The 27,765-nt window shown below is 57.1% G+C and overlaps 2 protein-coding genes across 3 annotated transcripts in view; one reads left to right on the top strand and one right to left on the bottom strand.

Moving 5' to 3' along the window:
• The window catches only part of MTMR14 (myotubularin related protein 14), a 33,875-nt gene extending 22,465 nt beyond the window's left edge, over window positions 1-11,410 (bottom strand). The window contains exons 1-7 of one of the 2 annotated variants that reach the window (XM_076346448.1): window positions 11,291-11,410; window positions 11,052-11,197; window positions 5,689-5,797; window positions 4,586-4,661; window positions 3,795-3,855; window positions 3,116-3,238; window positions 2,279-2,352 (exon numbers count right to left, since the gene is read on the bottom strand). In XM_076346448.1, the coding sequence (XP_076202563.1) occupies window positions 2,279-2,352; window positions 3,116-3,238; window positions 3,795-3,855; window positions 4,586-4,661; window positions 5,689-5,797; window positions 11,052-11,197; window positions 11,291-11,410 (709 nt within the window). Of the gene's footprint in view, window positions 1-2,278; window positions 2,353-3,115; window positions 3,239-3,794; window positions 3,856-4,585; window positions 4,662-5,688; window positions 5,798-11,051; window positions 11,198-11,290 lie in introns of those variants that run through there. The other variant, XM_076346449.1, reaches the window with a different exon arrangement.
• A 2,034-nt stretch (window positions 11,411-13,444) lies between these two features.
• Window positions 13,445-27,357, top strand: LHFPL4 (LHFPL tetraspan subfamily member 4). The gene is made up of 4 exons (XM_076346446.1): window positions 13,445-13,857; window positions 24,641-24,877; window positions 25,100-25,116; window positions 25,397-27,357. Exons 1-4 carry the CDS (start codon window positions 13,452-13,454, stop codon window positions 25,403-25,405), a joined length of 669 nt encoding a protein of 222 aa, XP_076202561.1. The 5' UTR covers window positions 13,445-13,451; the 3' UTR covers window positions 25,406-27,357.
• The last annotated feature ends 408 nt before the right edge of the window (window positions 27,358-27,765 follow it).

Genomic DNA, 27,765 nt, shown 5'->3' with positions numbered 1-27,765 from the left:
GGACTGATTTCATTCTATCCCAAACAAGAGGTTTCACCAAGGAGTTACGCTTTCCAGGGCCACTGGCTTTTGCGCAGATCTAAGGCATCAGCCTGGCACACTAAGTGAGAAGGAACCAGCAAAAGGAGCTGTTGGCAGAGCCCTGGGGAAAGCCAACTTTCACAGGGCATCTGCTGCAGGTAACAAGAAAGGGCTCTGTCAGAGGCGGCTGTGATTTCTCTCACATTTAAGTCTCCTCTTTCAAACACACAATTGCCCTATCTGAAGGAAGCAGATACATAACCACTTCCAAGGTTTCCCCCCAAGCCTTCCCATCCAAAAGTTTGTCCTTTGGCTCTGTTCTTCTCAAACAACTATTTGAAGTCTCTGCAGCAAACTGCAGTCACTTAGTCACAGCTGAGCACCACCATTAGCACTGCGGCTGCCTGCAGGCTACAGGGAACAGCCCTCCCAATGTACTGTGTATGCCCCAGCAGCGCCAGGGCACCCACATTACGAAGACACCCCTGTGCCAGGCACTGAACACAGGCACCGATTCCTGCCCAATGGCAAAAAAAAAAAAAAAAAAAAAAAAAAAAATCTTTGTGCAAAGACAGGACTAGCCCTCAAAAACACAGAGTCAGGAAGCAATCTGTCAGTTGAGATTTAACTCCAATTAAACAACGGCTTAAAGCAAAGAATGGGGGATTATGGCAGTAAGTATTGGCATCTACAAACGCCAACTACCAGTCAAATGGAAAAAAAGGTTTTTCTGCACTGAAGGGCACAAAAGCTTCTGCAGATACCCCGTTTTAACCCAAGTCTTTCACCCTAGACAGTCATGTCTGGACACTGCCTCGCTCACCTAAGACAACAGGATCCCAGAATAACTTTAGAGACAAATGACAAACCAGAAATTCTTTCAATGCAAACCTGGAAACATCAGTAAGAATGTATCACGGCATTTGGCCAGTCACTAGAGGGGCTGCTGATCCTTAGATGTGTATGCCTTAGATTTACTAGAATGACAACATTCCCCTGCGGACCAGCGCTGCTGAAATCAGACAACAGCTGCAGGGAGAATTTCCCGTTTTGTAAGGTTTACCTCTAGCGTGGTAAAACTCTCACTAGAGTGAAGAGCTGCTAAAAGAAAGCAGCTGTCCCAGATGGCAGAAGAGGAAGGACCATCACTGAATATTGCACACAATATGCAGATCCCCATACAGTAACAACTCTACAGCTTAACTCTATAGCGTCACTTCTTCCTCATTCTTTACAAACCCTACAAAAGACCTGTGTACACTGCCTCTCTCATGTTCTAAGTTTGGTGAGGCATGCGGCAGCAGCATATACCTGTGCCATGTGCTACAGAAACCAGTAATACTCTTATTTCTGTACACCTCGGCAATCTCCATGGCAAACTTGATAGAAATCTTCATGCAGCTTCTCTGAATTATCACTAATTTATCTATGAAAGGAAATACACCCTTTAAAAAAAAAAAAAGAAAGAAAATATGTTTAAGGGCAACAACTAGTAATCAAGGAAAAATCTGGGTTTGGATCATCCACAGTTTTGTTAGTTTTTGTTTTGGTTTTTTTTTCCTCCTCTCCCTTTCTTTGTACACAAGGGAGAAAGAAAAGTCCCTTTTTGCAGACAGAGCTCAAGCACAGCAGTCTCACATCCAATGCTGTCACCGAGCCTGACATCAGCAGGCAGGCAGCAATATTCAGCTCATCTTTAAGAGTGCAGCAAGTGACCCAGCAGTGGTTGCTAGGCACAGGGACTAATATAGCCAGGGAGACGGGCTGGAGTGGTCTGCATCTCAGCCGTACATTGCAGGCTCAGGTTAAGTTCTGCCTAGCACTGAGGATATCTTACAGTGGTGCTCTGGAACACTAGGACGAGAAAATACTCTTAAGAATTGGGGTTTTACATAACACAGAGCAAGACATATATTTAGCATCAAGTAGTAGTTTGGAGTTGCAGGGGTGTCAAAGGCCATCTTAACCCCAGCTCCACCTCTGGGACTTTTTCTCTGCGCTTGAATTAATTAGAACTGCTGAGAAATTATTTTACCACCTCAAAGAGTGCCTAATGCTGACTCATACCGCCAGAGCATCCAGATTCGTTGAATTGTTCTCAGTTTAAAAGAGCTTCTCTCCAGAGGGAGCATAGGAAACATTCAGCAAGCCACAGTCATTTCACCACACACACACACACACACAGAGGTAGTTCCCAGTCCCCAGAAACGGATTGTCACCTGTCCCTTGGGAGTCCCTCTGGACATCAGTCCTGTACCTGGATATGGGATGGAGAGAAGCGTGAAATCAGCATAACGTTGAGCTTTGTCCACCTTCTCAGAAGACGTCACACTGCACGGGACAAGAGGAAAACAGCACACATTTGTAGAGTATTTTTCACAGAGATACTAGCACTCAGAAAGCTACCTGTCACATCTCCCTGCACAATGACTTGACTCAGTAGTGAGCAGGGGCACAACTTACTCAACACATCCAAATAAACAGTATAGCCCCAAACCACTAAAGCTTTCCTCTGAGAGAAATCCCAGGAGAAACATCTCCCTCTGTTCCTATACGCAAGCAGAGGGCTCCTTTACTCTCCCTTTCTGAAGGGGTGACTGTCACATCACTGCAAGCTCTACAGAGAAAACCTACTCAGGGTGCAGAAGACAGATGAAAGCAGCTGTCTTGCCCATTGATACAGCTTTCTCTGGCCTAAAACCTTGGGGTTCTCTGTACAACATCGACTAACGGATCCTGCTGTAGGACTCTTCCAGGGACTGCTCCCAGGTTGCTGAATCATAGAATCATTAAGGTTGGAAAAGACCTCTAAGATCATCGAGTCCAACCGTCAACCCAACACCACCATGCCCACTAAACCATGTCCCTAAGCGCCTCATCTACACCTAATTAAATACTTCCAGGGATGGTGACTCAACCACTTCCCTGGGCAGCCTCTTCCAATGTTTAACCACTCTTTCAGTAAAGAAATTTTGTAATTTCAGTAAAGAAATTTTTTTGCAGTAAAAAATGCATGCCTGATAACAATTCACGTGTAATGGCTACACTAGCTGCAATCCAAAGCCTGCAGAAAAACAAATGAACCCAGACTCACTTCAAGCCAAACTTCACCTTCTTGTTTTCCACCATCAGGTCACAGATATATCGGACAGACAGGTATCGAAGCAGCTTGATGTCGTGCCCTCTGACCTTGTCAAACAGCTGGGAGTCTGCATTTCTGCAAGACAGAACAAGACAAAGCAAGATGAGCATGGAAGACTGGCCACGTTTAGTCTGATTCTCTGTGCAATACTGCCACAGTTCTTCCCCGAACCACTTCTGGAGACAGCACGAGCCTTGTCTCCACAGGTCAGAGTCAGACTCTGCAATGAACTGATACCACAAACTTCATGCTTAGGGTGCCTCTCCACGTCTCACTCTGTGTTGCAACAAGCACGTAAGACACAGACCAACTTCTCCAGCCTGGAGATGTACTTTTTGATGAAGTAAACACGTCTGTGTAATTCAAACACCTTTTTAAATGGCTCTATATATTCCTGTCTCCAGCCCTTCCCTCTGGCAAGAGATTAGCAGGCTTCAGTTATGCTGGGTTCAGCCAGCCATTAGTATTCAAGACTCTTTTTCAAAAGCAAGGAAAGTAAGACTCCGACCTTGGTGAGGGTCTCAAGCCTGTACCCAAAGCCCAGCCTAGGAAAGAGCAGAACTGAGTGGCTGAGCCAGTCAGCTTTGGTCCAAACTCCCTTTTCCCCACCCCAGTGATGCATAATACAAACCTAAGTGCAGAATCTTCCTCTGAAATGTCTTCTGCATCTGCCCAAGCATCATCAGAACCTCCTGCAAGGAAGGCATTAAGAACTGAAGCTTGTGTAAACCAACTGAATCCCCAATCCGACAAGACGTGCACACGCCCAAGAAGGTCATGGTTTGGCGCCCTCTCTCCACTCGTAAGTGCTCTCAGTTGTTCCCCACATTTCCCCTTCCTGGAAAGCCCGTTTTCTAATATAGCCCACTCTTCCCTTGTCATTGCAAAGGACCTAGGCAGGTCAAACCCATTACTGACAGACAGAAGGACACCCTGGCAGTGCTACACAGTGCTTTGTTAAGCCAAGCTTCAGCTCCCACACTACAGACACCCAATGCTCTCCTGAAGAGCTTTCCCTAGAGTTCACTATATCTCACCATTAGCAGGATTTGATTCCCAACGATTAGCCAAGCTACAGCAAGTTCTTATCCTCTTTCTTCCATTATTCCCCACCCCCGACGTTTGGGAATCAGTACCCTGAATCCTTTGGGCTGCCTTACTTGCCTACATGCTTCCCCTAACTCACTCTTCAGCCTCAAGTTCTTTTGTCACTGCTTCTTATGACCTATGGCACTCTGTGCTGGTGCTTGGAAACGGGCAGGAGATTTCAGTCTTTGCTCTATTATGCAAGGCCTGATGCAAGCAGGTCCATGCTAGAGCGCTGCATCGGCTCTCAGGAAGAGTTTGCTCTCGTGTGTAGGTCACTGTCCCAGCACTGACCAGCCTTACCAGGCAGACAGCGACAAATGGCTCCTCACTCACCTGAGAAGATATAGTTGTAGCCAGTGCGCCCATAGAGCTCTCCCCAGCCAGCCAGCGTTGCTGATCTGCAAATATGCTGAAGGAAGATTTTATTATTAACCACGTGTGCTCCAGGAGTCTTTCCCTTATCAGGTCTTTGGCCTATTTGCTGTCACGTTACACAGAAATGGTTGGTACCTACAGCTACTGCCTCTCAGCAGTCTCCCCTGCAACCCTGGTCCAGATCAAGTTCTCCAAACACATCAAACTCCCAAGTAGCTAGTCTTTGAATCACATTTTCATCTCCAGTTCTCCAATTCACTAATACAGTCAATTCCTGCCAAGTTAGCAACATCCATGCTCCATTAATACCCTGCTTGAGCCTTATTTCCACATTCCTGTGGATGAGATTATGGATGGTCCCAGTACGACTCCGGGCAGTTCGCTCCTGCGGAAAAAGGTCAGCAGGTTCAGCCCACGATGGCTTCAGTCAAGCTAGATTAAAATTGTCACAGGTACGATTTTGCTATTCATACAGTCTTCCTAAATTGAACTAAGAAAGCTGAATTAAGCCACTTAAATTCTAAATGAGACTACTCCTACAGGGCTTCAATACAGTTTAAGTAATCCACATAAAAATTAATCTAATTTCACCTTCTTACAGATCCCCTTGCAGATAAGCCCACACATTCATAAGACCATTTATGCAATCTTGCCTCCCCAGGGAACAGACAAGGGAAACTTCTCTTTAGAGAGAGAAGTTATTCAAAGGGAGCTCACTGCTGGGAAGAGTAAGGGGCAGAAAGTGACAATAGTTGTCTTTCCCCTCTCAAAGACCAAATATCTCTGGTCCTTCAGAAGGGACATACATATGGAGAAAATGTTAGCTCTTTGGTGCAATGCTCATGACATGGCAGGGTAAAATAGCCCAAAGTCCCCAGAGATGATTTATGCAGCCTAGACAGCAAATGCTACCTACTACTACAGGCTGCCTGCTTGTACCTAAGAACAGATTTTTACAGCATTCAGAAAGTGACAACCAACTGAAGATGTGGCTGCACAGTTCAAACGGCAGGGAGAAAGGTCATTTTCTAAGTTAAGACAGGTAACCCATGAAGCTTTACCTTTCCCTTGTACAGAATGACTGGGCAAACAAATCGTCCTCTACACCTCGCCATCTTACTTCGGTTGATAAGGTCCTGCAGTTTGCCAACCTGCACAGTGCTCTCAAACCTAGTGGACAGAGATTCGGTTCAGTACACAGAGCATCTTCTCACACGTCTTTCAGCGAAGCTGCTACAGACACGCTGGGCCGTAATCCCCATCCCTTTTGCCTAGAAGCCAGCTCTGAAGTTAGCGAGCAAGAGGACACTTCTTTAAGAACCGCTTCCGCTGCTATACAACATGTATGGACGCTTTTCTGTCTCCTTTTCTTTATTTTGAAAGACCAGCTGCACAGTACATGACAGCAAACATCTTCAGGGGCTGGCAATATGAGTACCGTCAGAATGGTCTGCTACAGACTAACGTTGGATTACTAATGAAGGACTACCAGAGTAAGCCAGTGTCTACAAAAATATATGTTCTGCCTTCCTCCCCACCACCTTTCCATCAAAAAGAAGCTCAGCACTACCATCAGAGTGAATTCGCTATCAGAGTGACAATTTTGCAAGGAAAAATAAATAAAATAGAGAATCAAAGCTTGAACACTCAATGAACCTTAGTTCTGGTCACTTGAGCATTTGTGTTGCCAGGTAATTAGACAACTGCCTGTAAATCAGCTAGTGGGTTGAGCCGGGTAGTTAGATTAATGTCAGCTGCATCTGCATAACTAAATTTCGTTTGGTTTTCTGGTTGAAGTTAAAACAGAAATGTGTTCCAAGTTGGAGACATTTTGGAAACAAGTTAAAATTGCTGCAATTTGTCCGAGTACCAGTCTACATTTGATAGGAATCCAAACTGACTTCTGAACTACACAGACCTTCAGGAGGAACCATCAATGCAGGGAGGACTAGAGTTTCCACAAGGAATTGGAGAAGCACCCAGGCTGACATAATAGAAACTAGATGAAGTCTGGACACACAAAACTGCATGGCCATGCACTTAGAGATGATTAACAAGAATTTCCAGTTAGCCCTTTCCAGTAGTGGAGCTCAGCAGAAGAGCCTAGATGAACTGGTTGATCGCCAGATGCTCGTACGTTATCAACACAGTAAGTCTTGAAAAAGGGACAAGTAAGATCACGGGAAACTCTCCAGTGGGATGGAGAAGAACCAGCATTACTGTGCAGAGCACAAGATCTCAGCTGAGATAAGGCATCTGATGCTAGTATCTACCCACGCCTGAAGAGGCACAGCAAGATGATTAGGATGGCCAGGGGACAGCCTACGCTGCAAGAGAAACCACCACGGACTGATCGGCAGAGCAGATGAAGATGAAGTGAGGACACAACAATATATGCATTAGGGTGAAGGAGAGAACTTACGGCGGGGGGGGGGGGAGAAGAACTCAAAGGTGAAGGACAATGCTGGCCTAAGAACAAATTAATACCCTTATGCTGGAAGTTAAAAGAAAGTCGCTAAGCTTCAGAATCAGCGAGAGTGTGGAGCAACCTACATGCAGCTGCCATTCTGGGAAGGATTAAAAAAATTAATCTATTAACAACATGGAAATTGATCTGTTTATGGAAAAGATCATACGAGGTGGTGCCAGCGGAAGCAGGGAAACAGCAAACGAGACCTTCAAATCCTACATTTTTTTTTTTTTAAAAAAAAGGATTCAATTCTCAGAATTCATAGTGGAGGCTTAAGATTTTTTACGTGTTTCCCTACACACACAACTATTTTGGCTGTCCAGCTCCAAAGAGCTTTGACATATACCAGAATTTAAAGAACAAGAACCCAAGCTAATCTTCTTTGAACGCTGTGGACATGAGGGTGCTAAGTGCAAAGACAGGAAAATGCTAACACAATATACTTTACACGGGAGTACGTGAGACTGCGTGCAGGCAAGAGAAGCACACGCTTGATCGACGCAACCCAAACTCCGCTCATCGCTGTCACTGCAAACAGCCAAGAGCTCCGCTCCGCAATCTGCTTCCCTCCTCAGAGAGCATGTGAATAACACACACCGCAGGAACGGCCTGTGAGCAGTTTGAGAAGAGATGCCTTCATGTATAATTCCCAATACTAAACTATTTTGAAACTTTGAGAGATTCTGACGTACAGATTTGGTTGTGGGTTTGTTTTTAAATGAATGCACGCAATTAAGGGACACGTCCTGCACTGTGCTCCAGCTGTCTTTACGTTTCCTTTGCAAAAGCAAATACAGAGGGAAACAAGAACTTTAATACGGTGTTACCAGAACAGCTCCGTGGCACCGCTTCTAAGTCCAGAAGATGGGATTCAGCAAAAAACAAAGGCCTGGAAGATCAGAAATTCTAAGAGAAGCACCTCCCCAGGAGCTGAGACAAGACAACAGGTTTCACCTCTCAGCACACGAACTGCGCTTCCCCGGAGAGGCATCACAGCACTGGGGAATGAGTCTGAGCAGCTCGGCAGGGACCTGGGACACGGGGCAAGCAGGAAGCCCAGTGCCCCACACGGAAGGATGAGCCCCTCTCCCAGGCTCCCGTGCCTGTTCCCTGGGAAGCCTGCACACGCACTGAAGAGACCCGCTCTGCTATCCATCACGGCTGTGCCACAAACAGGGCTCTCAGACCTTCTCGTCTCAAGAGCCATCATCAGTAAAGCTAGAGATAAACACGAGCTAGAGATAAACACGGTTAAGTCGTACCGAGACTACTGTAGTGAGGGGCAAGGCTGCTCTGAAGAACGGGTGCAACGCTCTTAAAGGGACAAGTGATTAAATGCAGCACAGGTAGGAGTTAAATCTACTGAAAAAGGTTCAGAAAACAGAGCGCTCTTCAACAGCAGCGTGAAAGAACATCATTCAGGCTGCTTGGGACAAGGTAGAGAACGAGGTGGAAGGAATAACGTGTATCTTAACTCTTTAATTTTTTGGACTTTCGGGTGTTTGGGGGTTTTTTTTCTTCAGAACTTTGTTTTCCAGAACATACTGCTGGGCAACCTTACTTCTGTATTAATTCCCCGCCCACCTTCCCCCCAAAATCAGACCCCAAACCTGAATTCATCTTTTTAAACACAAGGGAAACATTTCCTGTAAGAGCAAGCAACTGTTTTGGCAACGTTATATTTTATGCTGGCCTGAAGCAGCGATGCTTCTCTTTGGGTAGCCATAACACCATTGGAACCAAAGCATTCCTCTCACATCGTTAGACTACGTGCAACTGTGATCATATTTGCTTGGAGTGCAGACACATAACAGGATCGTCAGGTGAAACCAAAGACATGGCCCGTGTCTGAGATCTGGACATTTTCAGTAAGCGCAGTCACAGTAACCCTAAGACAGCAAGTAAAGAACCTCCGTTTCCATTCCCTGCAGCACCTGCCCACTCCTTCTGGGGGGACGTCAGAGTTCTCCAAGCACAGGGAAGGTGCTCCTGGCTGTCAGACGCACTCTGATACTTTCTGTGGCTCCTCGCAAGCAGCACCCGACCAAGGGGCGTACAGCTACCTTGGTTGATAGCCAAAAACACACAGCAAATTCCTCCCGCAACCTCCTGCACCTGCCTGGATTTGAGAGTACTGTTAGCAAAGTTTGATGAAGCAACATCCTTTCTTCCCCCAGCTGCCCAGCCACAGAATGAACAAGATCAGGAAACCGATGATCTGGGTTAAAAATATCCATTTTTTGCTGGTTCCCCACACGGCTTCAGAAGCAGCTGTACCAGCAGAACCGATGGGGCAGCGCAGAGTTTGCGTAAGCGAGAACTGCTTCCAAAAAACCCTGGTATTCTCAGAGGTGTGAAGTGTCCTGCGCACTTCAAGGAGATCTTACCAGCTGATTTAAGAACATTACAAAGATGAAAGGCAGCCAAAGACACCCGGTCCTAGAGGGAGTGTCCCATTCCCTGGAAGAGGTTCTTGCGTTCTGTAACACAAGAAGCGCGACAGTCTCTATTTCTTAAGTATTCCATAGAGTACAACGGCGCAACTAAAAACGGGATTGGTGTAAAAATTATTTAGCGGCTTTTACAGAGATTATCACCCAGAAATCAGGGGGAGGGGGATGAAGAAGGGTAGTCTCTTTCCGTGACTCCCTGGGAGAGCAAATCAAGACCTGGAAAGAATCAGTATTTAAAGTGTTAATTGCCACTGCCTGCTTGCAAAAGTCCTGGAAGAAGACGGGGCACCGAGTGCAAGTACACTTGTTTTGAATGCTCATCAGAAAAATTAAGCATTCCTTGCTCTTACAAGAACAGGAAAAGCCGAAACATTTGGTTTCTCTTCCCTAAAGACACTCCTAGTTACATTTACAGCTTCAGACTTCAGTTTCCCTTTTTTTGCAGCGAGTGGTTTAATCTTTTCTGATCTGATCTAACCTTCGAGCAGAAATTCTCCCACCCGACAATCAGTTGTGGCTGTTTTCCAAAGACCCCCTCCTACAGCACCCGGCCCGCGTGCCAGCATGGCAGCTGACCGTTTGCCTTCCTAGGCAAAGCAGCTGGACACGTCACTGCCACGAGGGGAACACGGTGACCACCGTCCTTTTGAACGTGTTACTCTTGTCATGGACACAGTTAAGACTGCAAAATTGCTTTATCTTTTGTTGGAGGAGAAAAAAAACACGAGAGGCTGTCGCTAGAGCCGCAGGGAGCGGCTAACGCTCAGCCAGAAGCGAGACCAACACGATTCTGAGCTTGTGGGTCAAAGTCCAGAAACGCGTTGGCTTAGACTTGCACTGAACTGCAAGCCAGCGTTTCCCGTTAACTCACTAAACCTCAGCGCCCACTCACCCGCATACCATGGCGGGGGCAGATTATTTCTGTCGAGGTTGCCTCGTCTGTCCAGCCCCTATCAGCCCCCCCCACCCCCGACGTGCTTTCCAGACTAAAATTCCTCTAATCGGAGGCCTTCCAGCAAGACCACAGGCACTCCATCAAGGCAGGGAGAGCATCGTGCAGGCCTGCTCCCAGCCACGAGCTCTTTGAGTCTCTGGGCGGGCTGCAGCGCAGCAACCGTTAGGGTCCGACGCTGTGCCCAGGTGCACTCGAGGACGGGGTGCAGCGGAGCTGGCGCTGCCCCGGAGCGCCCCGTTTCCTTCGCACCCCTCAAGTTACCGGCTTAGCCCAGCAGCTTCCACCGAGGAAACCCAAGAGACCTGGGGAGCTCGGAGGAGCCCCGCGGGAGCCCGGCGGCGAAGCGCAGCCCTGGCGGGCAGCGAGGGGTGCGCCCCGGGAGCGGCGCCCCGGGCGGCTGACACCGCCGGCTATAATTAGCCGCAGCGCAGCCTGGCGGGGCTTCCCCCGGCCGGCGGGGCGTAAGCTCCCCGGGGTAAAACGCGAAGCCGCCTCCGCCGGCTGTCAGCCGCGCGGGACGGGGGTCGGGGGGACCGGGGGCCTTACGGGTCGCGGCCGGCGCCGGCGTCGCGCTCCAGGAGGACGATGTGCCGCGGGTAGTGGGCGCAGACCTCGCCGTGCGCGTTGAGGATCACGCTGTAGCGGTAGTCGCGGCCGAAGAGCTCCAGGCACCGCCGCTCGATCCGCTCCGCCTGCACACAGCCACCGGTCAGCGCCCGCCGCACCGCCACCGCCACCGCCACCGCCACCGCTCCCGGTCCCGGTCCCGGTCCCGGTCCCCTCACCTTAGCGGCGGCGCCGCCGCCGTCCTTGGCGCGGTACTGTGCCCGGGAGAACTCCAGCAGCAGCTCGGCCAGGGCGCGGTCTCCGGAGCCCGCCGGGGGGCAGCCGCGGGCCGCCGCCATCCCCGCGCCGCTCACCGCCGCCGCCGGCCCATGGCCCCGCCCCGCCCGCCGTTTCCGCCCGCCGCCGCCGCCGCTTCCGCCCGGCCGGCCAATCACCGCCGCGCGTGCGCCACGCCCCTTCCGCCCGCCCGCCGGCGTCATCGGGATGCGACGCGCTCCCGCTCACCGCCCCCCGCGGGGTTCTCTCCGCTCCGGGGCCGCCGAACCCCTCCCCGCCCCGGGGGCCCGGTCCGGCCCTGTTCTGTTCTGTCCTCTCCTCCCCTCCCGCACCGGGCAGCGAACGGCCCCCACTGAGCCCCCAGCGGGTGAGGAGCCGCCTGGCTCTCGGTGCGACGGGAGGAGCGGGGCCCGGCGCGAGGGCTGGGCACGGCCGGGGCACGGCAGGCCGTGGGGCGCCCTCCCGCACCGGAGCTGGGGGGCGCCGGGGCTTTGCATAAACCGCGTTTAGGCCCGCAGAGGGACGGGGCAAACGCTGGCGGGCAGGGCTGGGCGGGCCCGACCGGGGCGCCGTGCAGCCGTGCCCGGGGCGCTGCTCTTCGTAAAGCGTCCCGAGGCGGGTGTCAATTAAAGAAGCCCCTCTCGGGGCGTGACCGCACGCACGGAGCCGGTCGCAGTGGCGGCTGCGAAGTGAACGGTGGCGCGGGCCCCCGCAGCGCGGCCGTGCGCGCCCGGGAGCGGCAGCGGCTCCCGTGCCCGGGATGGGAGCGGGGCCGGGGCCGGCGCCACGGCGCAGGCACCTGGTGCCGTTTGTGCCGGGGTTCGCGGGCGCCCCCGCCACACCGGCGGAGGCGGGGGGCGGACGGCTCCTTCGCCCCGGCGGGGGAATAGGAAGTTTTTGTCACCTCCATACGGCTGATTTGCAAATCGGCTGCGAACCTTGACAGGGCTCGGGAGAGAACGAGGCCTCCGGCCTCCGGCGCGCTTGACGAAAGCCGAGTCCAGCGGCGGCTGCAGCTAACGCGGTGCACCTTAACCGCCTCGGGAAGAAAACCGGCCCGAGGCGGCCCGGTCCCCGCCGGAGTTTCGGGGCCAGCGCGAGGCTGCCGGGGCGGGGGGAGGGCTGCGCAGGGCACCTGCCTCAGGCCGGCGGCCCGCGACGCCGGGCCTGGCGCGGCCGTGCGCCCCGGCCCTGCGCCGTCGGGGCACGCGAGAGGCGCCGGGTCGGGCCCCGCTGCTCCCAGCGCCTGTGCAGCCGCGTTGGCGGCAACTTACTTGCTCCGGCCCCGCCAAGCGGGTCGGGAAGGCCTGCTGCCCGCCTGGGGGGGCTCCTCCGCCAACCCGCGGGTCTCCCCCGGGGTCGCGGAGGGGCCGGGAGGATGAACGCCCTCCCCGCAGGACCGCTTCGGCCAAACGCGCCCACGCGTGTATCTGCTGGCATTGACCGGGGCGGCCTCGGGGGGCCGGGGCCGCGCCCAGGCGCTGCCCCGGGCGGGCCGGGCGCGGCACGGCGGGGCTGAGCAGCCGCCGCCGGGCGGGGGCGGGCCAGGGAGCGGCCCCGGCGGGCCGGGGTACGGGAGACGGGCCCTCCGCCGCCTCAGCCCCGCCTCGCCGACCCGCTCCGAACCTCGCCGAGGCGGCCCGAACCTTGCCGAGGCGGCCCGAACCTCGCCGAGCCGCCGTGAGGCGAGCCGAACGCTGCCGAGCGCGCTCCGAACCTCGCCGAGCCGCCGGGGAGCGGGCCGAGCCTCGCTCCGAGCGTCGCCGAGCCCGTCGCGGGGCGAGCCGAACCCGGCCGAGCCCTCGGCGGGCGGAGCCGAAGGCGGCCGAAGCGGCCCGATCCCCGCGGGGCGCGCGCGGCGGGCTCGGCTCGGCTCGGCTCGGCTCCGCAGTGGCGGGGGGCGCGCGCCCGCGCGCGCGGCGGGGGCGCAGAGGCGGCAGCCAAGATGGCGGCGCGGGTGGCGCAGGGGCCGGCAGCCCGCGGGCGCGCCTAGGCCGCGGCCCCCCCCCCCCACCCCCCCCCACCCCCACCCCGGGCGGGCTCCCCGCCGTCGCGGCCCCCCACCCCCCCCACCCCCCCCCCGGCAGCGCGGCGGCCGGCAGGATGCTGCCCTCGCAGGAAGCCTCCAAGCTCTACCATGACAACTACGTGCGGAACTCGCGCGCCATCGGCGTGCTCTGGGCCATCTTCACCATCTGCTTCGCCATCATCAACGTGGTGGTCTTCATCCAGCCCTACTGGGTGGGCGACAGCGTCAACACGCCCAAGCCCGGTTACTTCGGGCTGTTCCACTACTGCGTGGGCAGCGGGCTGGCGGGCCGGGAGCTGTCGTGCCGCGGCTCCTTCACCGACTTCAGCACCATCCCCTCGGGCGCCTTCCAGGCGGCGGCCTTCTTCGTGCTGCTGTCCATGGTGCTGACGCTGGGCTGCATCACCTGCTTCGCCCTCTTCTTCTTCTGCAACACCGCCACCGTCTACAAGATCTGCGCCTGGATGCAGCTGCTGGCAGGTACCCGCCGGCCCCGGCCCCCCGCCGGGCCTTCTCCGGGGCGTTGGGGCGGGTGATGGGCGTGGGGGATGCGGGACGGCGGCGTCAAGCGGGGGCAGCGGGCGCTGGCACCCGGGGAGACCCAGGCACCGGTAGCAGGGCCCCCGGCCACAGGGAACACCGAGGTTGCCCAAGGAAGCTGGGCTGGGTCCAAGCGCTGCGGGGCCGTGGTTCCAGGAACCAGCCCCAGGGCTTCCTGGGGCGCCCAGGCCAGGCGCTAGCGCTGACGGAGCATCAGGAATGGGCACCAGCTCGGGGCACTGGCACCCAGGGCTAACCCCAGGCACTGGTATCGGGGCCCCTGGCCGCAAGGAACACCAGGGTTGCCTGAAAAAGCTGGGCTGGGTACAAGTACTGTGGATCCATAGGACGTCCCAGCCGGGAACCGGCCCCAGGACACCCCAGGGCTTCCTGGGACACCCAGGCCAGGCACTAGCACTGACAGAGCACCAGGAACAGGTGCCGGCTCTAGGCACCGGCACCCGAGGCTCCGCGGGCAGAGGTTGGCCACAGGGAACACCAGGGTTGCTCAAGGAAGCTGGGCAGGGTACAAGCACTGCAGGGCCATGGGGCATCCCAGCCAAGAACCATCCCCAGGGCACTCCAGGGCTTCCTGGGACACCCAAGGCCAGGCACTAGCGCTGACAGAGTACCAGGAATGGGCACCTGTTCTGGGCACTGGCACTGGGGGCTCCCCAGGCAAGATCTGACCCCAGGGAACCACAGGGATCCCTGGGGCACAGTGTGAAAGCGGGATCAGGGACCCACCTCAGGGGATCCCAGAACAGGCACCAGCCCTGGGGCACCTGGACAGCCTGGAGCACCCCAGGACAGCCAGGCCGGGCGCTGGCCTTGGAGCACCCCAGGACACCTTGGGGCAGGGACCAGCCTCGGGGCACCCCAGTACAACCCAGTCAGGGACCAGCTTTGGGACACCCTACAACAAGGACTGTCCCACAGAGCCAAGGACCAGCCCCAAGGATGCCCTAGGACACCTGGACCTCAGACCAGCCCCCTGGGGACCCAGACCCCCCAGGGCACCCCACATCAGGGACTAGTCTCTCTGTCTACCCATCCCCAAGGGCATCCCTGAGCAAGCCTGCCCCCAGGGGATACCCACTTTAGGGGAACCCCCAGCCCCTGAAGGGACCCCATCACTGGCAGGAGCCCATGCATGGACCCCCCCAGCCCTGTAAAAGCACCTGCGCACAGACAGACCCTCCAGCTCCCCCTTAAAGAGATGTTGTGCCCAGGACTCCTCCCTCCCTCCAGCATCATGAAAGGGCTGTGAGGACAGACCTTCCCCACCTCTCTGCATAAAGAGACCCTGAGTACAGTGCTTCCCACAGAGGGACACCGTACATTTACCTTGATGTCTCCTCAGAAGTGACCACAGGCTCAAACCCAGACATTCCCCCCAAAAGTGGCCCTGTCTATAGATCCTCCTTAGCTCCCTCCACAAAAGAAACCCTGCCATAGATGTACCCCAACACCCACATAGACTCACTGCTCAAAGGGACACCATACAATAACCCAAACTTTTCCCCAGAAGGGGACCTGATGCATCTATTGATAAGGATCCCAAGTATCCCCTTGTGCACAGACCTCCAAGCTGTCCTCACACAGGGTCTGTCTTTTTGGGAGAAAGACCTTGAGAAGAGGTGCTGAGCTTCTCCCGGTAGTGGGACCCTTCACTTCCTTCTCTCTCCAGTTTTACCACGTGTGGAAAGACATTGTGTTACTCCCCACTGCATACAAAGTGTGAATAGACCCCGAGCTTCTACCAGAAGGACCCACAGCCCCCCATATTCCTAATGAAAGGACTCCAGTCCGCCCTCCCTGGGAGAAGGGCCCGAGTCGTTGATGTGGGAGGATACAGCCCCCCCATGCTAGGGGCTTGCAGCTAGCCTGGCTCTCTCCCTTGCAGCTGGCTTGCGCTGGAAAGCCTGACATCTCTTCACCCAGCTCAGGACCGCAGCCAGACCTGGAGCTGCCTTGGCTTATCGGGAAATTCCTTCATCTTTAATTTTCCCTGTCCTGAAGATTTATCCGTTTAAGGCAAGCTCAGAGCCCAAATCCTACCAATTGTCAGCAGCTTAATCAAGTGGCTTGGAGCGCCTGGCCAGTGCTGCTGCTGCACAGGGAGCCATGTGGTGGAGGGTGCTGCACCGAAGGCAGCCCCAGGCTTCCTCCCCGGTGCCGCCTGTCCTGCCCTGTCTCAGGCTTGGGTGGCCACGGCAGCACCCTGCAGCTGTCACCTCTAGGTGCCCCTCACCCTGCCCTAGGGCTTGTCCCTGCTCACACTTTGCACCTCGAGGCTACGCTTGTGTTGCTCACAACTGCGCTTGTGAGAACCCTGAGTGTGCGGCTTGCTGGGGCCATGGGCCAGCTCTCCCGGCCCCAGCTGGCCCAGGCTCGGCTCGGAGCTCTCCCAGAGCAGCACGGCTACACGGCCTTTCTGTGTCGGGGAAAGTCCAAGGCGGCATTAACAGAAACTGGCCATCCACCCTGCCCTGAGACGGGGCAGCACAAGAGAGCTTCTGTCCTGCAGGAGAGGCTAGTGTCACCATCAGGGAGGGCCAGGACGCAGAGGCAGTGGGGTGGTGCGTCCCGGCAAGAGGGAGCCTCCTCTGGGGGGGCCAGGCAGGGCTGAACTTTGCTGGGCATGTCAGAGGCAGCCACAGGTGGCTGTGTTACCTTGTGCATGGAGAAGAAGCTGCTCTGACCCATGGAGAGGACACCGTGGGCCAAATCCCATGGGTAGGGCAGGGATGTGGCCTGATGCAGGTTCCAGCACAGCATGACAGCAAGCTTTGGAGATTCACCTGCCTGGGAGGTCGGAGGGTCGTGCCAGAGCAGAGGGCTTGGAGGGGCAGAGAAGGGAAAGGCATTCCTCCTGCCTCAGTGAGGTTTTAGCTGAAGGAAGACTTGCACCACTACGGCAGAAGCAACAGCGAGGCCCAAAGTTTCATGGCCTCACTGGTGAAAACCAGGTAAACAAGGTGAGAGGCAGAGAGATGGGGCAGAGGTGGGTCCACCCCGTCCCTACGGGATGGCTGGTGCAGAATACAGGGCTGCTGAACGAGGGCACGAACGGGCTCTTCAGAGGAGAAAAATCAAGAGCAGGAAGGTGGGGAAGGAGGAGAGGAGGAGGATCAGGAATTCGGTATCTCTTTCAGAAAAAAAAAAGTTTAAATCGTCAATGTCTAATTAGTGGATGACAATCAAGGAAGGGTTTAATTAGAGCTTCACAGAAAGCTCCAGCTCAAAAGCCACTGCCCCCCTAGGAGGAAACTGGATCTAATTAAGAGGAAAGACTCTGCTTTATCGCAAATAGAAATGTAGCCATCTGCCCTGTTCGAAATCCCAGTAATGCAAAACTGGAGATTTTGCTAAATCCTTCTGTTATAAAACCAGAAATGGGCCTTTAACATGCGCACGTCAACAACTGGATGACTGACAGCACCCTGATGCCACCCCAGTCCTCAAAACTAGCAGAGGAGCTCCTTCAGAAAGTCCCATGGGATGATGCCTACTTGAAGAGAAATGGGCTGCGTGGGTGAGCCCTCTCGTCCACCCTCCATGGAGGGGAGGTACAGGAGCGAGATGAAGGCAGCTGGGCTGATTTTGTGGATGCCTCAGTTCCAGCGACCACACAGCAGTCATCTGCCGGAGACCAGAGCACAGGAATACACCACCACTACCACGCACTGAGGCGGCTGCCCAGGAGCCTGAGCATTTCCTCCGATGCCCTGATTCTCTGCTGTAACGTAAGACGCGGTCACCCTGTGAGTTGACTCTGAGCTTTGAACAAAGTTGTCCTGGTGTCCGGCACTAATGCCGGAGCGAGAGACCCCAGCCACCTCTGCGTGGCACCGCACCCACACGCCTCCCGTGAGGACGATCACTCCGAGCGGGTCCGGGGCTCTGTTTTCAGGGGAGCTTTGGTTTTGTACTTACAGTCTACTGAGGGTCAAAAGAGGCAGCCAAGCTGAGCACACAGCCCCTCTTGCGCGGAGGAGGTGACTGGCCACGTTTGAAGGCGTTTCCCCGTGCTTCAAGTCCGGCAGTCAGTGTGGTGAGACCTTCCAGCTCCCTTAGGCCAGGCACAAGCACGACACATGGGGTGCCTTTCCACCCGGGGCCGTGTCGTTGGCCATGGGGCTGGGGTTTGTCTTTATCAGTGGCACTTTGGAGTTAGTTATGCCATGTCCGGGCACCTTGCCCGATGGAGCATGTGATAATACATATCCATCTCAGCCCTTTTCTCCTTTGAGAGACCCTCTTCGGAGCTACACTCACCTCTCGGATGGGCCCTTCCCACCCACCAGCGCGTGAACCGGGACCAGAGGCAGAGCCTTGACCAGCGGCTTCATCTTCTGCACCTGAGCTGCGTTTGCCACCGTCTGAGTTGGGACCCCTCACACGGTGCAGCTGCACGGCGTCGTTTTGGCGCGTCCGTGGAGAGGGGTGGTTAGGAAGCCCGTTGCCAACTGCCACGGCTGAGCTGCGTGGCGTGGTGGTGTGGCTGCAGCCTTAAGGGAGAGCAGGATCTGGCCCGAGCGAACGCCGCAGTCCCGAAATGCTCCCTGGTGCTGGCGGCGATGCGGTGGCTCTGCTGAGCCATGCCAGGATGGGCTCGTCTTCCTGACTGGGACTTGCTGGAGAGCCAGCTCCTCTCGGAGAGAGTTTGAGGTTTCAAAAAAATTGTTTTGGTGGATACAAAAGTAATTTGTTGAAATTCTTAATGAAAAAATGAGAGACAGATACCACTGCTCCAAAGCAGCTAGGAGCGTAACTGGGATAGCTGCTGGGAATGAGGATGAAGTAGCCTCGAGCCCTTTCTCTGCCCAGGGGAGAAATATTGCCAATATACGATCTTCCAGGTGAACTGCTTCCACCTGCCGACCTAGCAGCAAAAAGAAGACATCACTGCAAAAAAACCTTTGCATTTGCTGAATTACCAGCTTCTGCCCGCCCCCCCCAAAAAACTTTCCTGAAGATTTCCCCTCTCCTTCCCCTGCCACTCCTGCCGTGCAGCAGGGACAGGAGCAGCGACGCAGCGCAGACCTTGCATCCGTCCAGCGCCTTGTGCTCGGCAGCAGCCAGCCCCGGGCTTTGGAAGGCAGCGTAACCCTCCCGTAGTAGCTGTTAATGGGCCTGTGGACCCGCAGGGAGGGGCTGAGCCAGGCGTTTCAGAGCCGCTTGTGTCCTGGAGCTTACATCCCTTAAGTGTTGTTCCAGATAAAGCAACTGTCAGTTCTGATTCATACAAACTCGTAACTCTATTCTGAATCCCGCTGATTTTCTGGCTCAGAAAGAGCCTGTGGAGCAAAATGCCATAAGGGAGCTCCTGTCTGTGTAAATGGCTGGTGCTTGCTGTCCCGAGCACGCTGCCTTTAATTTTCATTTATTTTTGAGGGATTTCTATTTTTAGGAGAGGGGGGCTGTGTTTGTTCCCTTTCCTTTTGGTGCTCAGCTCTCAGGAGGTTTCCTAATAAGAAGCAGCCACTGCAGACCCCAAAGGCATCTCACAGCCCCTGTTCCCCTGGGGGTTCGGGGCTGGTGTGCAGTGCCCGGGGGGACCATGTTGGGGATCATAGAATCATAGAATCATTGAGGTTGGAAAAGACCTCTAAGATCATTGAGTCCAACCGTCAACCCAACACCACCATGTCCACTAAACCATGTCCCTAAGTGCCTCATCTACACGTCTTTTAAATACCTCCAGGGATGGGGACTCCACCACTTCCCTGGGCAGCCTGTTCCAATGTTTCACCACTCTTTCAGTAAAGAAATTTTTCCTTACATCCAATCTAAACCTCCCCTGGCGCAACTTGAGGCCGTTTCCTCTCGTCCTATCGCTTGTTACTTGGGAGAAGAGACCGACACCCACCTCGCTACAACCTCCTTTCAGGGAGTTGTAGAGAGCGATGAGGTCTCCCCTCAGCCTCCTTTTCTCCAGGCTAAACAACCCCAGTTCCCTCAGCCGCTCCTCAGAAGACTTGTTCTCCAGACCCCTCACCAGCCTCGTTGCCCTTCTCTGGACACGCTCCAGCACCTCGACGTCCTTCTTGTAGTGAGGGGCCCAAAACTGAACACAGTATTCGAGGCGCGGCCTCACCAGTGCCGAGTACAGGGGCACGATCACATCCCTACTCCTGCTGGCCACACTATTTCTGATACAGGCCAGGATGCCATTGGCCTTCTTGGCTGCCTGGGCACACTGCCGGCTCATGTTCAGCCGGCTGTCGACCAACACCCCCAGGTCCTTTTCCGACAGGCAGCTTTCCAGCCACTCTTCCCCAAGCCTGTAGCGCTGCATGGGGTTGTTGTGGCCGAAGTGCAGGACCCGGCACTTGGCCTTGTTGAACCTCATACAATTGGCCTTGGCCCATCGATCCAGCCTGTCCAGGTCCCTCTGCAGAGCCTTCCTACCCTCGAGCAGATCACCACTCCAAATTGCCGGTGGGGACCCCGATGTGCCATCAGCGTCACGGCGAGTGGCCGTGGGCACAGCGGAGGATACTAGAGCTTCCTCCCCTTCAGCACAAGGTAGATAGCAGGGGCCAGGGGGGTCATTGAAGTACTCCTGGCAGAGAGGCACGTCTGCGATGAAGGTGGGAGTGATGTGCATGAGAGCAGGGGACAGACAGCTCGCTGAACCCGAGGGAGGGTGAGCCGCTGCCCACGGGGCCAAACACCTCGCTATCCCCAGGCCGGGTTTAACAAGCCCCTTTGGGACCCAGCAGTTGCTGGTTTTCCCCCCCGTTACCTCCACATTTTCCGGTTTTCAGTCCTTCCTGTGTCCTGTGGCAGTGCGATGCTCTGCCTGGCCGTGCTCAGGGGGAGGCCACGTCTCTCAGCTGCAGGGCATGGCCTTAACCCCTTCCACCTGCAGCAGGTGAGAGCAGTAAAAGCCAGTCTTCACCCAAACCTGCAGACTAAACTAGACAGCAAAAGTGATTAAAAAAAATCAGATTTGAATCCTGCAGGCACAACTGCACGGGACTGGGGCGGCACTGGGATAACCCTGGTACTTGACAAACACACGGGTTACTCAGACGGTCCAAATTAGCTAAATGCACTTTCTACCGGGGGATGTTATCCTGCCGGGGGGAGCCTCCTCATCTCCCTCTGCTAAAATCTCGCTCTGGTGTTGCAGCCTGAGTCGTAACATTGAAGTCCCTTCAATTAATTTCTTTTGCGAGGATATCAAAAGCCCTTGAGATGCCCATTTCATTTCTAGGGGACCGTGACAAGGGAGCGCCGAGGAGTGGGAAGCCATGAACCGGCTGCAAAACCAAGCCGAGAAACACCGGTTTTCCCCGGGGCCAGAGCCCCAGCCCCAGCAGGATCCCGTGGGCAGTCCTGCAAACTGCAGCTGGTTCATCTTCCTTCCACGTACACCCTGCCCCGGTGATCACCGAAATGCCTGTCTCAAATCCGTCTGTCCAACTGGGAAAACTCTGGAAGAGGGAGTTGGAGCCCAGGGCCTGGGGGAGGGATGGCAGCTGTGGGGTGTGATGAAGCGACCGGCTGTCCTCGGTGCCACCGGCAGTGGGGACTGACACCACACCCTCAGAAGAACGGGAATTAAAACCAAAGTGGATGGGAGTTGGGTTATTTTTTTCCTTTTTAATAGCGGCTCTTGTAGGAGTCATCACTTGGTGTTTTTCATGCGGTTGCAAGGTGTAGAAATAGGCTGTTTTAAACAAAACCCAACCTTTTTCTGCAGGTCTGCGAGGGACCTCGGGGCGTTTGGAGGCAGGTGCTGGCAGAACAGTGCTGCGGGCAGAGGGACTGGCAGGCAGAGCCCCGTCCTCGCACCCCTCAGACCTGCTGCGAGGGGCTTGTTGAAAAGGGCAGGGCCGAGGCCCGTTGACCGTGTGGGGATCCCCTCCTTGTTCTCGCTCTGCACTTCCATGTTGCTCCTTGCTGCAGGCACAGGAAGGTGTTTCCAGGACGTCAGGCGGCCTGGGGACACGCAGGAAAGGGAATTGCTTGTGACAGAGCAGAGGACTCGGCTTGCTTACGGGAACACGTAGGACAGACGGGAAGAGGAGAGCGCTGCGCTGCTCTTCGCTGGGAGATGACCTGCCTTCGGTGGCAGGGCCCCGCCACGGCCACTTCCCGGGGAGCTGCACAGCAGTGAGGGGCTCATGGGAAGAGGCCGGTCGCCCTCGGGCAGAGGCGTTTGGGTACACACAGTGGCTCAGGAACGCTCCTTTGCCCTGGTAGTAAATTTGTAGCTTAATTCTCTCTGGCAAACAGGGGCTGTGAGATCTCGGGCAGAGCTCCTGGAGCTGCTCCGCAGGCCAGGGCACAGGCTCCCCTTGCCCCGGTGCCAGTGCAGAGCGGGCACGTGGGGAGAGGAGGACGAGGGCAGGCAGGTGCAGGCTAGAGCCAGCACCGGTGGTCCTGGCAGTGGCCATCGCTGCCTGTCCCCCATGGCTGTGTTGTGACAACCCGCTGCACCGGTGGCTCACATGCTGTGTGTTTTTCCCATACCTTTTTGAGCCCCTCCCTGCTTTCACCTTAAACCCTGTCTCTCGTGTCCTCCATGAGTGCCGTAGCCCACCAGCACGTTAATCCACTGCCTCCTGCGTCACTGCCCTGTCCTGCCGTGTTTGGGACCTGCAGATGTCCTGGAGGACCCTCACCCGTGCAGCTGTGGTGTTTGCAGAGCGGCGAACTCTCGGCGAGCTCCTGCTTTACCCGGGCAGCCGGATCCACCTGGAGCCCAAATGAATGCCCAGAAATGCAGAGGAAATACTGATGCTTGCAGGGAAAGACCCAGGGGCTGCTGTTCCGCTCCTGCAAAGGGCTGACCGAGGGCCATGCACAAAAGCTGGGAGCCCACCCGAGCCCCTGCTGGCGCGGGTAAAATTGGCATCTGATTTTTGTTTTTCTTTTTTCACTTAAATTTGCCTTCTCCTACAGCCCTGTTCTCTTCTGGGATGAGGGGCTGTCACTGAGGGCTTGCTGCCCCCCCAGGCAGCTGGAGCGCCTGCCTCGCCCCTCGCTGTGCTTTCCTCTGTCCTCACCACGCTCTTTTCTCCTCCTCACCAGTTTTGGCAGAGCTGTTACAGCCGTGCCCGTTTCCAGGCTGGGTCGTGTCAGCCTGACCAGCGCTGCGGGGGCAAAACCACCCCCTCACCAGGGATGGCCACAGAGCACCTTAGCATTTTTCGCAGCTGCACTGCACGGGGAACTCAGCGGGGTCCTAAAATCCTCTCGGCATCTCTGCTTTCCCGAGGAGAGTCCCCGGCACAGGTCTGCCGCTCCCCCTTGCCTTTAATTCAGGCACTCAGCTGAATTAAATGGCGTCTGGCTCAAAGGTGCCCAGGTTAGCAGGCAGGCCAGCTTGCTGCTCATCATTTACTGTGCAGCACACAGCGTCAGCGCCGATTATATGTTTCCTTCCAGAGGGGATGGTTTTGGGATGGTCTGGTCCCAGTGGACAAGGAGTTCCCCCAGACTCAGCCGTGCTTGGCTGTGAGTCCCTGGCGATGGCGTGCTGGAGACACCAGCTTGCCGGCTCCTCACACGCGCACCACGCTGTGCAGGCACACGGTGCTGGGGTAGCACCAGGGCTGTGTGCGGTGGTAAATGTAAATCAGCTTGCAGGGCTTGCCTCTGCCTGCAAAGAGTCTTTTACCAAGCAGGTTTGTAACGTGGACAGAGGAGGCAGAGACCAGGCAGCAGCTGGTATTATGTGCTGGTGCATGGGCTGCCGAGGGTGACTCGCCTCGGCGTCCCTGCCCTTTCCTGGGGAGAGCGGTCGGTGTAGCTAATTGGGATGAAAGGGCCGTGCCGAGTCCTGGTGCGATGCCCTGCGCCAGCCCTGCGCTCGCTTTCCCCCCCTTTCCTGGGATTTCTCTTCCCTACCGAGAGCAGTTAAAAGCACACGTCAGCACGCTGAGAGCTCGCCAGCCAGACCGCCAGCTGCCCGTCCTCCGGGGCTGCCGCGGCGGTAGCACTCGGGCCTGGCAGGGTGTTTGCTGTCCCTCCAGCGATAAGGGACGGGGAGGTACCTTGTCACTCGTGAGGGCACAAGCCTCTCAGTTCTTTCCTAGCCCAGGACAAAAATACTCACAGCACAGCGCACCCCAGCCACTCTCCAACACCACTAATATTTTTAGTCTTCCCAGCTGACACGGGGTGAGGAGCTTTTGTACTGGCTGTACTTCGAAAACCTGTTGCCTCCTTACCTTGACAGTCGCGGGCTTTGTCTCGACATTTCCCTTCCTGTTCATCCTGGTGCTCCCTGACGTCTCCCTGCTCGGCACGGAGCGTGCGGGGGGACGGAGGTGCGCTGAGCGAGCAAGCCCACTGGGAGCCATGCTTGCAGGGGTGCAAGGTGGCTGGATGTGGGTGCTCCTGGGGACGATGACACTCTTGGCGGGCAGCATCCCTGCCTGCAGCACGCCCGTAGCTCCTGCCCACACACAGAGGGAGCCTGCGGCGATGAGGAAAGCCGGTGGGGAACCACTGATCCTGTGGCTGATGCTGGAAGAAGCCAAAACCCTGATGTCCCCGTTTGTGCTGGGGCCGGCACGTGCAAACGCAGTCCCCTGGGGCTGCCGGGGCAGTGGTGGCTGTCACCTGCCATGCTGCCCGGCTGTCGCGGAGCCAAGGCAGGCACAGGCTGCACTCGTGCATCAACCGGGGGGCTCAGCACCCGGCACTGCCACCCCCGTGTCCCCTCTGACGCTTCCCCCTCCTCTCCCCCTCCCTGCAGCGCTCTGCCTGGTGCTGGGCTGCATGATCTTTCCCGACGGCTGGGATGCAGAGACCATACGGGACATGTGTGGGGAGAAGACGGGGAAGTACTCCCTGGGCGACTGCTCCGTGCGCTGGGCTTACATCCTGGCCATCATCGGCATCCTCAACGCCCTCATCCTTTCCTTCCTGGCCTTTGTCCTCGGCAACCGGCAGAACGACCTGCTGCACGAGGAGCTCAAGACAGAGAGCAAAGGTGAGCGCCGTGCTGCCAGGGGTCCCGGGGCCCTGCACCACGGCCCTGGGAGGGATCCCGGGTGGGAATAGCCTGGGGGACTCGGCCCCTCCGGCAGCCTGCAGCCGGGCGAGGGTCCCGCAGGCTTAACTGCCACCTGCAAAGCGAGGCAGGCCGGGCAGGGTGGGGGCGGGCTGCCGAGCCCCCGCCCTGCCTCTGATACCCTCTCTTCTGTTTCCACAGATTTTGTCGGCACTGCGGTAAGTCCTGAGTGTCACTGTCCCGTCCCCTAGCCTTGACCGTGCGGTGTGTCTGGGTGTGACCGTGCTGGGCAGCCCCGTGTGGGACGAGGGGGCCCCCAGCTGTGCAGGGCAGTGGGGCTGGGGGCAGTGGGGACAAGGGAGCAATGGGGAAGGGAGGCAGCAGGAACAGGGGTCAGCAGGGGGGGGGGACAGGCATGCGTGTGGCACATGCTGGTGGCACAATGGTGCAGCCGGGCCTGCCCTATGCCGGCCCCGACCCGCTGTGCTCTCCCCGCAGAGGATATAAGGCCGAGCGCCTGCAGCAGGACCCTCTTCCCGCGGCCGGCAGCCTGGGTGCTCCCTCCCTGTCCTGCCCTGCCCTTCGTCTGCTGCCAGTGGCCACGCAGCATCCCACGCCGCCCCCCCGGGCCCCGCCGCCCACACCGGGGATGTGCCGGCCGCCTGCCGCATCCACAGCCACCTCCATGTCCACGCCGACACTGCCATCCCACGCACCCTGCCAGCTCTGCACCCCCCACCACCCGTGGGCCGCCGCCGGGGGAGGATGCCCCAAACCCGCTTCGTTCAAGAACAGCGTCCAACTGCAGTTTTGTTTCGAGGAAAAAACAGTCTCAGAGTTTTTAACAGATTTCTACATCCCCAGGACTCCTGACCCGCCACCTCCCACCCGAACACGCGCCCGGTGACGCCCTGCGCCGGCTGCTCCTGGCCCCGGCCCCCTCCCCGCTCCCATTTTGTACAGCTCCGAGATCCTGTCTCCACAGCCGGGGGACCTGGCGGCCAGGACAGGGCCCAACCCCTACTTTTACGTGTAAATTCATATTCTCTAAACAGGGTAAAGTGACTTGAGCCCCCTTGCCCCCTGCCCCGGGAGCCCGGCCCCAGGACATGGTGTTTCCTGGTGCGTGGCCGGGGCCGCAGGCTGCCGCTCGCTCCCCCCGCAGCATGGGGACCACAGGGGCCTCGCTGCCACCGGCCACTGGGACACCCAACTCGCGCCGCTGCTGAATGTAAGCCCTGGTAAGTGGGAGCAGCTGAACATGCAAAACCCCCTGGGTGGGCACAGGAGGAACCCCCGCCAGCCCCCTCCCTGAACCGGCCACGGGCTGTTGCCAAACGCCTTCCCTCCCCATCCCCATACGGTGCTTTAACTCCACTGGTGACAGCAAGGCTCTCCCTGCCACACGGTGTGGCTGGGGGGACCTGGGCACCGCTGTGCCCACCCCAGCACCCGGCATCCTGGCCGTGTCCCCCGGCTGCACCTCGCTGGCACATGGTGATGGCCCGCAGGGAGCTGGCGGCAGCTTCCCGGGTCAGTGCTAAGCCCGGCAGCCTCCGAGCACGACCCAGCCTCAATCGCACACACAGAGCACCCAAGAGCCGGCACCGACACCCCCGGCACCCTCCCCGGCACAGGCGGCCACGGCCTGGCTGCGGCTCTGCTGGCCAGACCAGTGCGTGTGGGCTTCCCCGGGTCCCGGCCGCGGGGGGGCTCGGGTCGCCGCAGCCCTTGCAATGCAATAAAGTCCTCAGCACTGGCCGTGTCTCAGTGCGAGTAGCCGGGGGCTGTTTGCAGGGCCCCCAGCTCCCCGGGGAGCGACAGGCCAGGGGCTCGCGGGGGCCCCGGCAGGGCTGGACCTGGGCGCTGGGCAAGGCCTGGGAGCGGGGCCGAGCCGGGCACAGGGAGCAGAGCGGGACCATGGCCTCAGGATGGGGCAGCCCAGGGCAGAGGAGCCACTGCCCATCCACAGGCAACCGGGCAGGGCCACGGCGCGTGGAGGCTGCTGGGGGACGGCAATGAAGGGCTCTGCAGGAACCATCACCCAGCCCGGTGAGCTGGGGTGCCCGGGGCTGGTGGGAGCCGGTAAGTCGTGCCCTGAGGCCCTGCGGTGAGGGACAGAGCCCTGCCGAAACACCTGCCGGGAGCCAAAGTCACCCAGGACGGTGTGGGTGCTGGCACTCCTGTCAACGTCCTCTGCCGGCCACAAGCCCGGCAGCACCTGCATCCCTCCGGCAGCCACCGCCCCGGAGCGGGGCCGGCAGGAGCCCCCCACGCCCGCCCCCAGCAGCGCCCGGGTCTTGCCAGCTTGTGAGTGCTGTTGCTGGCTGAATTGGAAAAACAAAGGAAGAAAAATCAGTGGAGAAAGGAATACAGTAGCTGTAATATATCTGTATTTTAGTACAAAGTTTGATACAGTGTTTCACAAAACCTTATTGAAAAATATAATTCAAACCAGACGAGCTCGGAGCCCTGTGGTGTGGGGGGGCTGGGACGGGCTCCTCCGGGCACTGCTGATAAAGGTGAGATGGTTTGCATGGAGGTTGTCGAAGGACCCTGTGCGGGCACCGGCCACGGCACGGCTACGCGGGGTGGGGAGAGCGGCCGGGTGGGCGTCAGGGCCGTGGTGGGGAAAGGAGGGTGGGGAGCCCGCCCCGCGCCCCGTAGGGCTGAGCCTCCGTCCACGCAGGCTGGCACACGAGGGGGGCACTGGCCAGAGCGAGTCCCCAGGGAAAGGGTCTGTCCCACCCCACGGCAGGCAGGAGGGGGGGTGGGGGTCCCATCTATCCCTAGTACTGTTTCAGCCCGCCCCTTCTGCCCGTCCACAGGTCCCCCCCAGGGCTGGGGGGCCACGGTGCATCACGGGC

This window comes from Aptenodytes patagonicus, chromosome 8, assembly GCF_965638725.1.
Source record: "Aptenodytes patagonicus chromosome 8, bAptPat1.pri.cur, whole genome shotgun sequence".
Classification (NCBI taxonomy): Eukaryota; Metazoa; Chordata; class Aves; order Sphenisciformes; family Spheniscidae; genus Aptenodytes; species Aptenodytes patagonicus.
Note: the sequence above shows the minus strand (reverse complement) of the source record. Positions and strands in the feature narration are given on the sequence as shown.

Coding starts and splice junctions, on each gene's coding strand:
- LHFPL4 (XM_076346446.1), top strand. CDS start 13,452: ATGCTGCCCTCGCAGGAAGCCTCCAAGCTCTACCATGACAACTACGTG. Junction 13,858..24,640: donor CTGGATGCAGCTGCTGGCAG/GTACCCGCCGGC, acceptor CCCTCCCTGCAG/CGCTCTGCCTGGTGCTGGGC.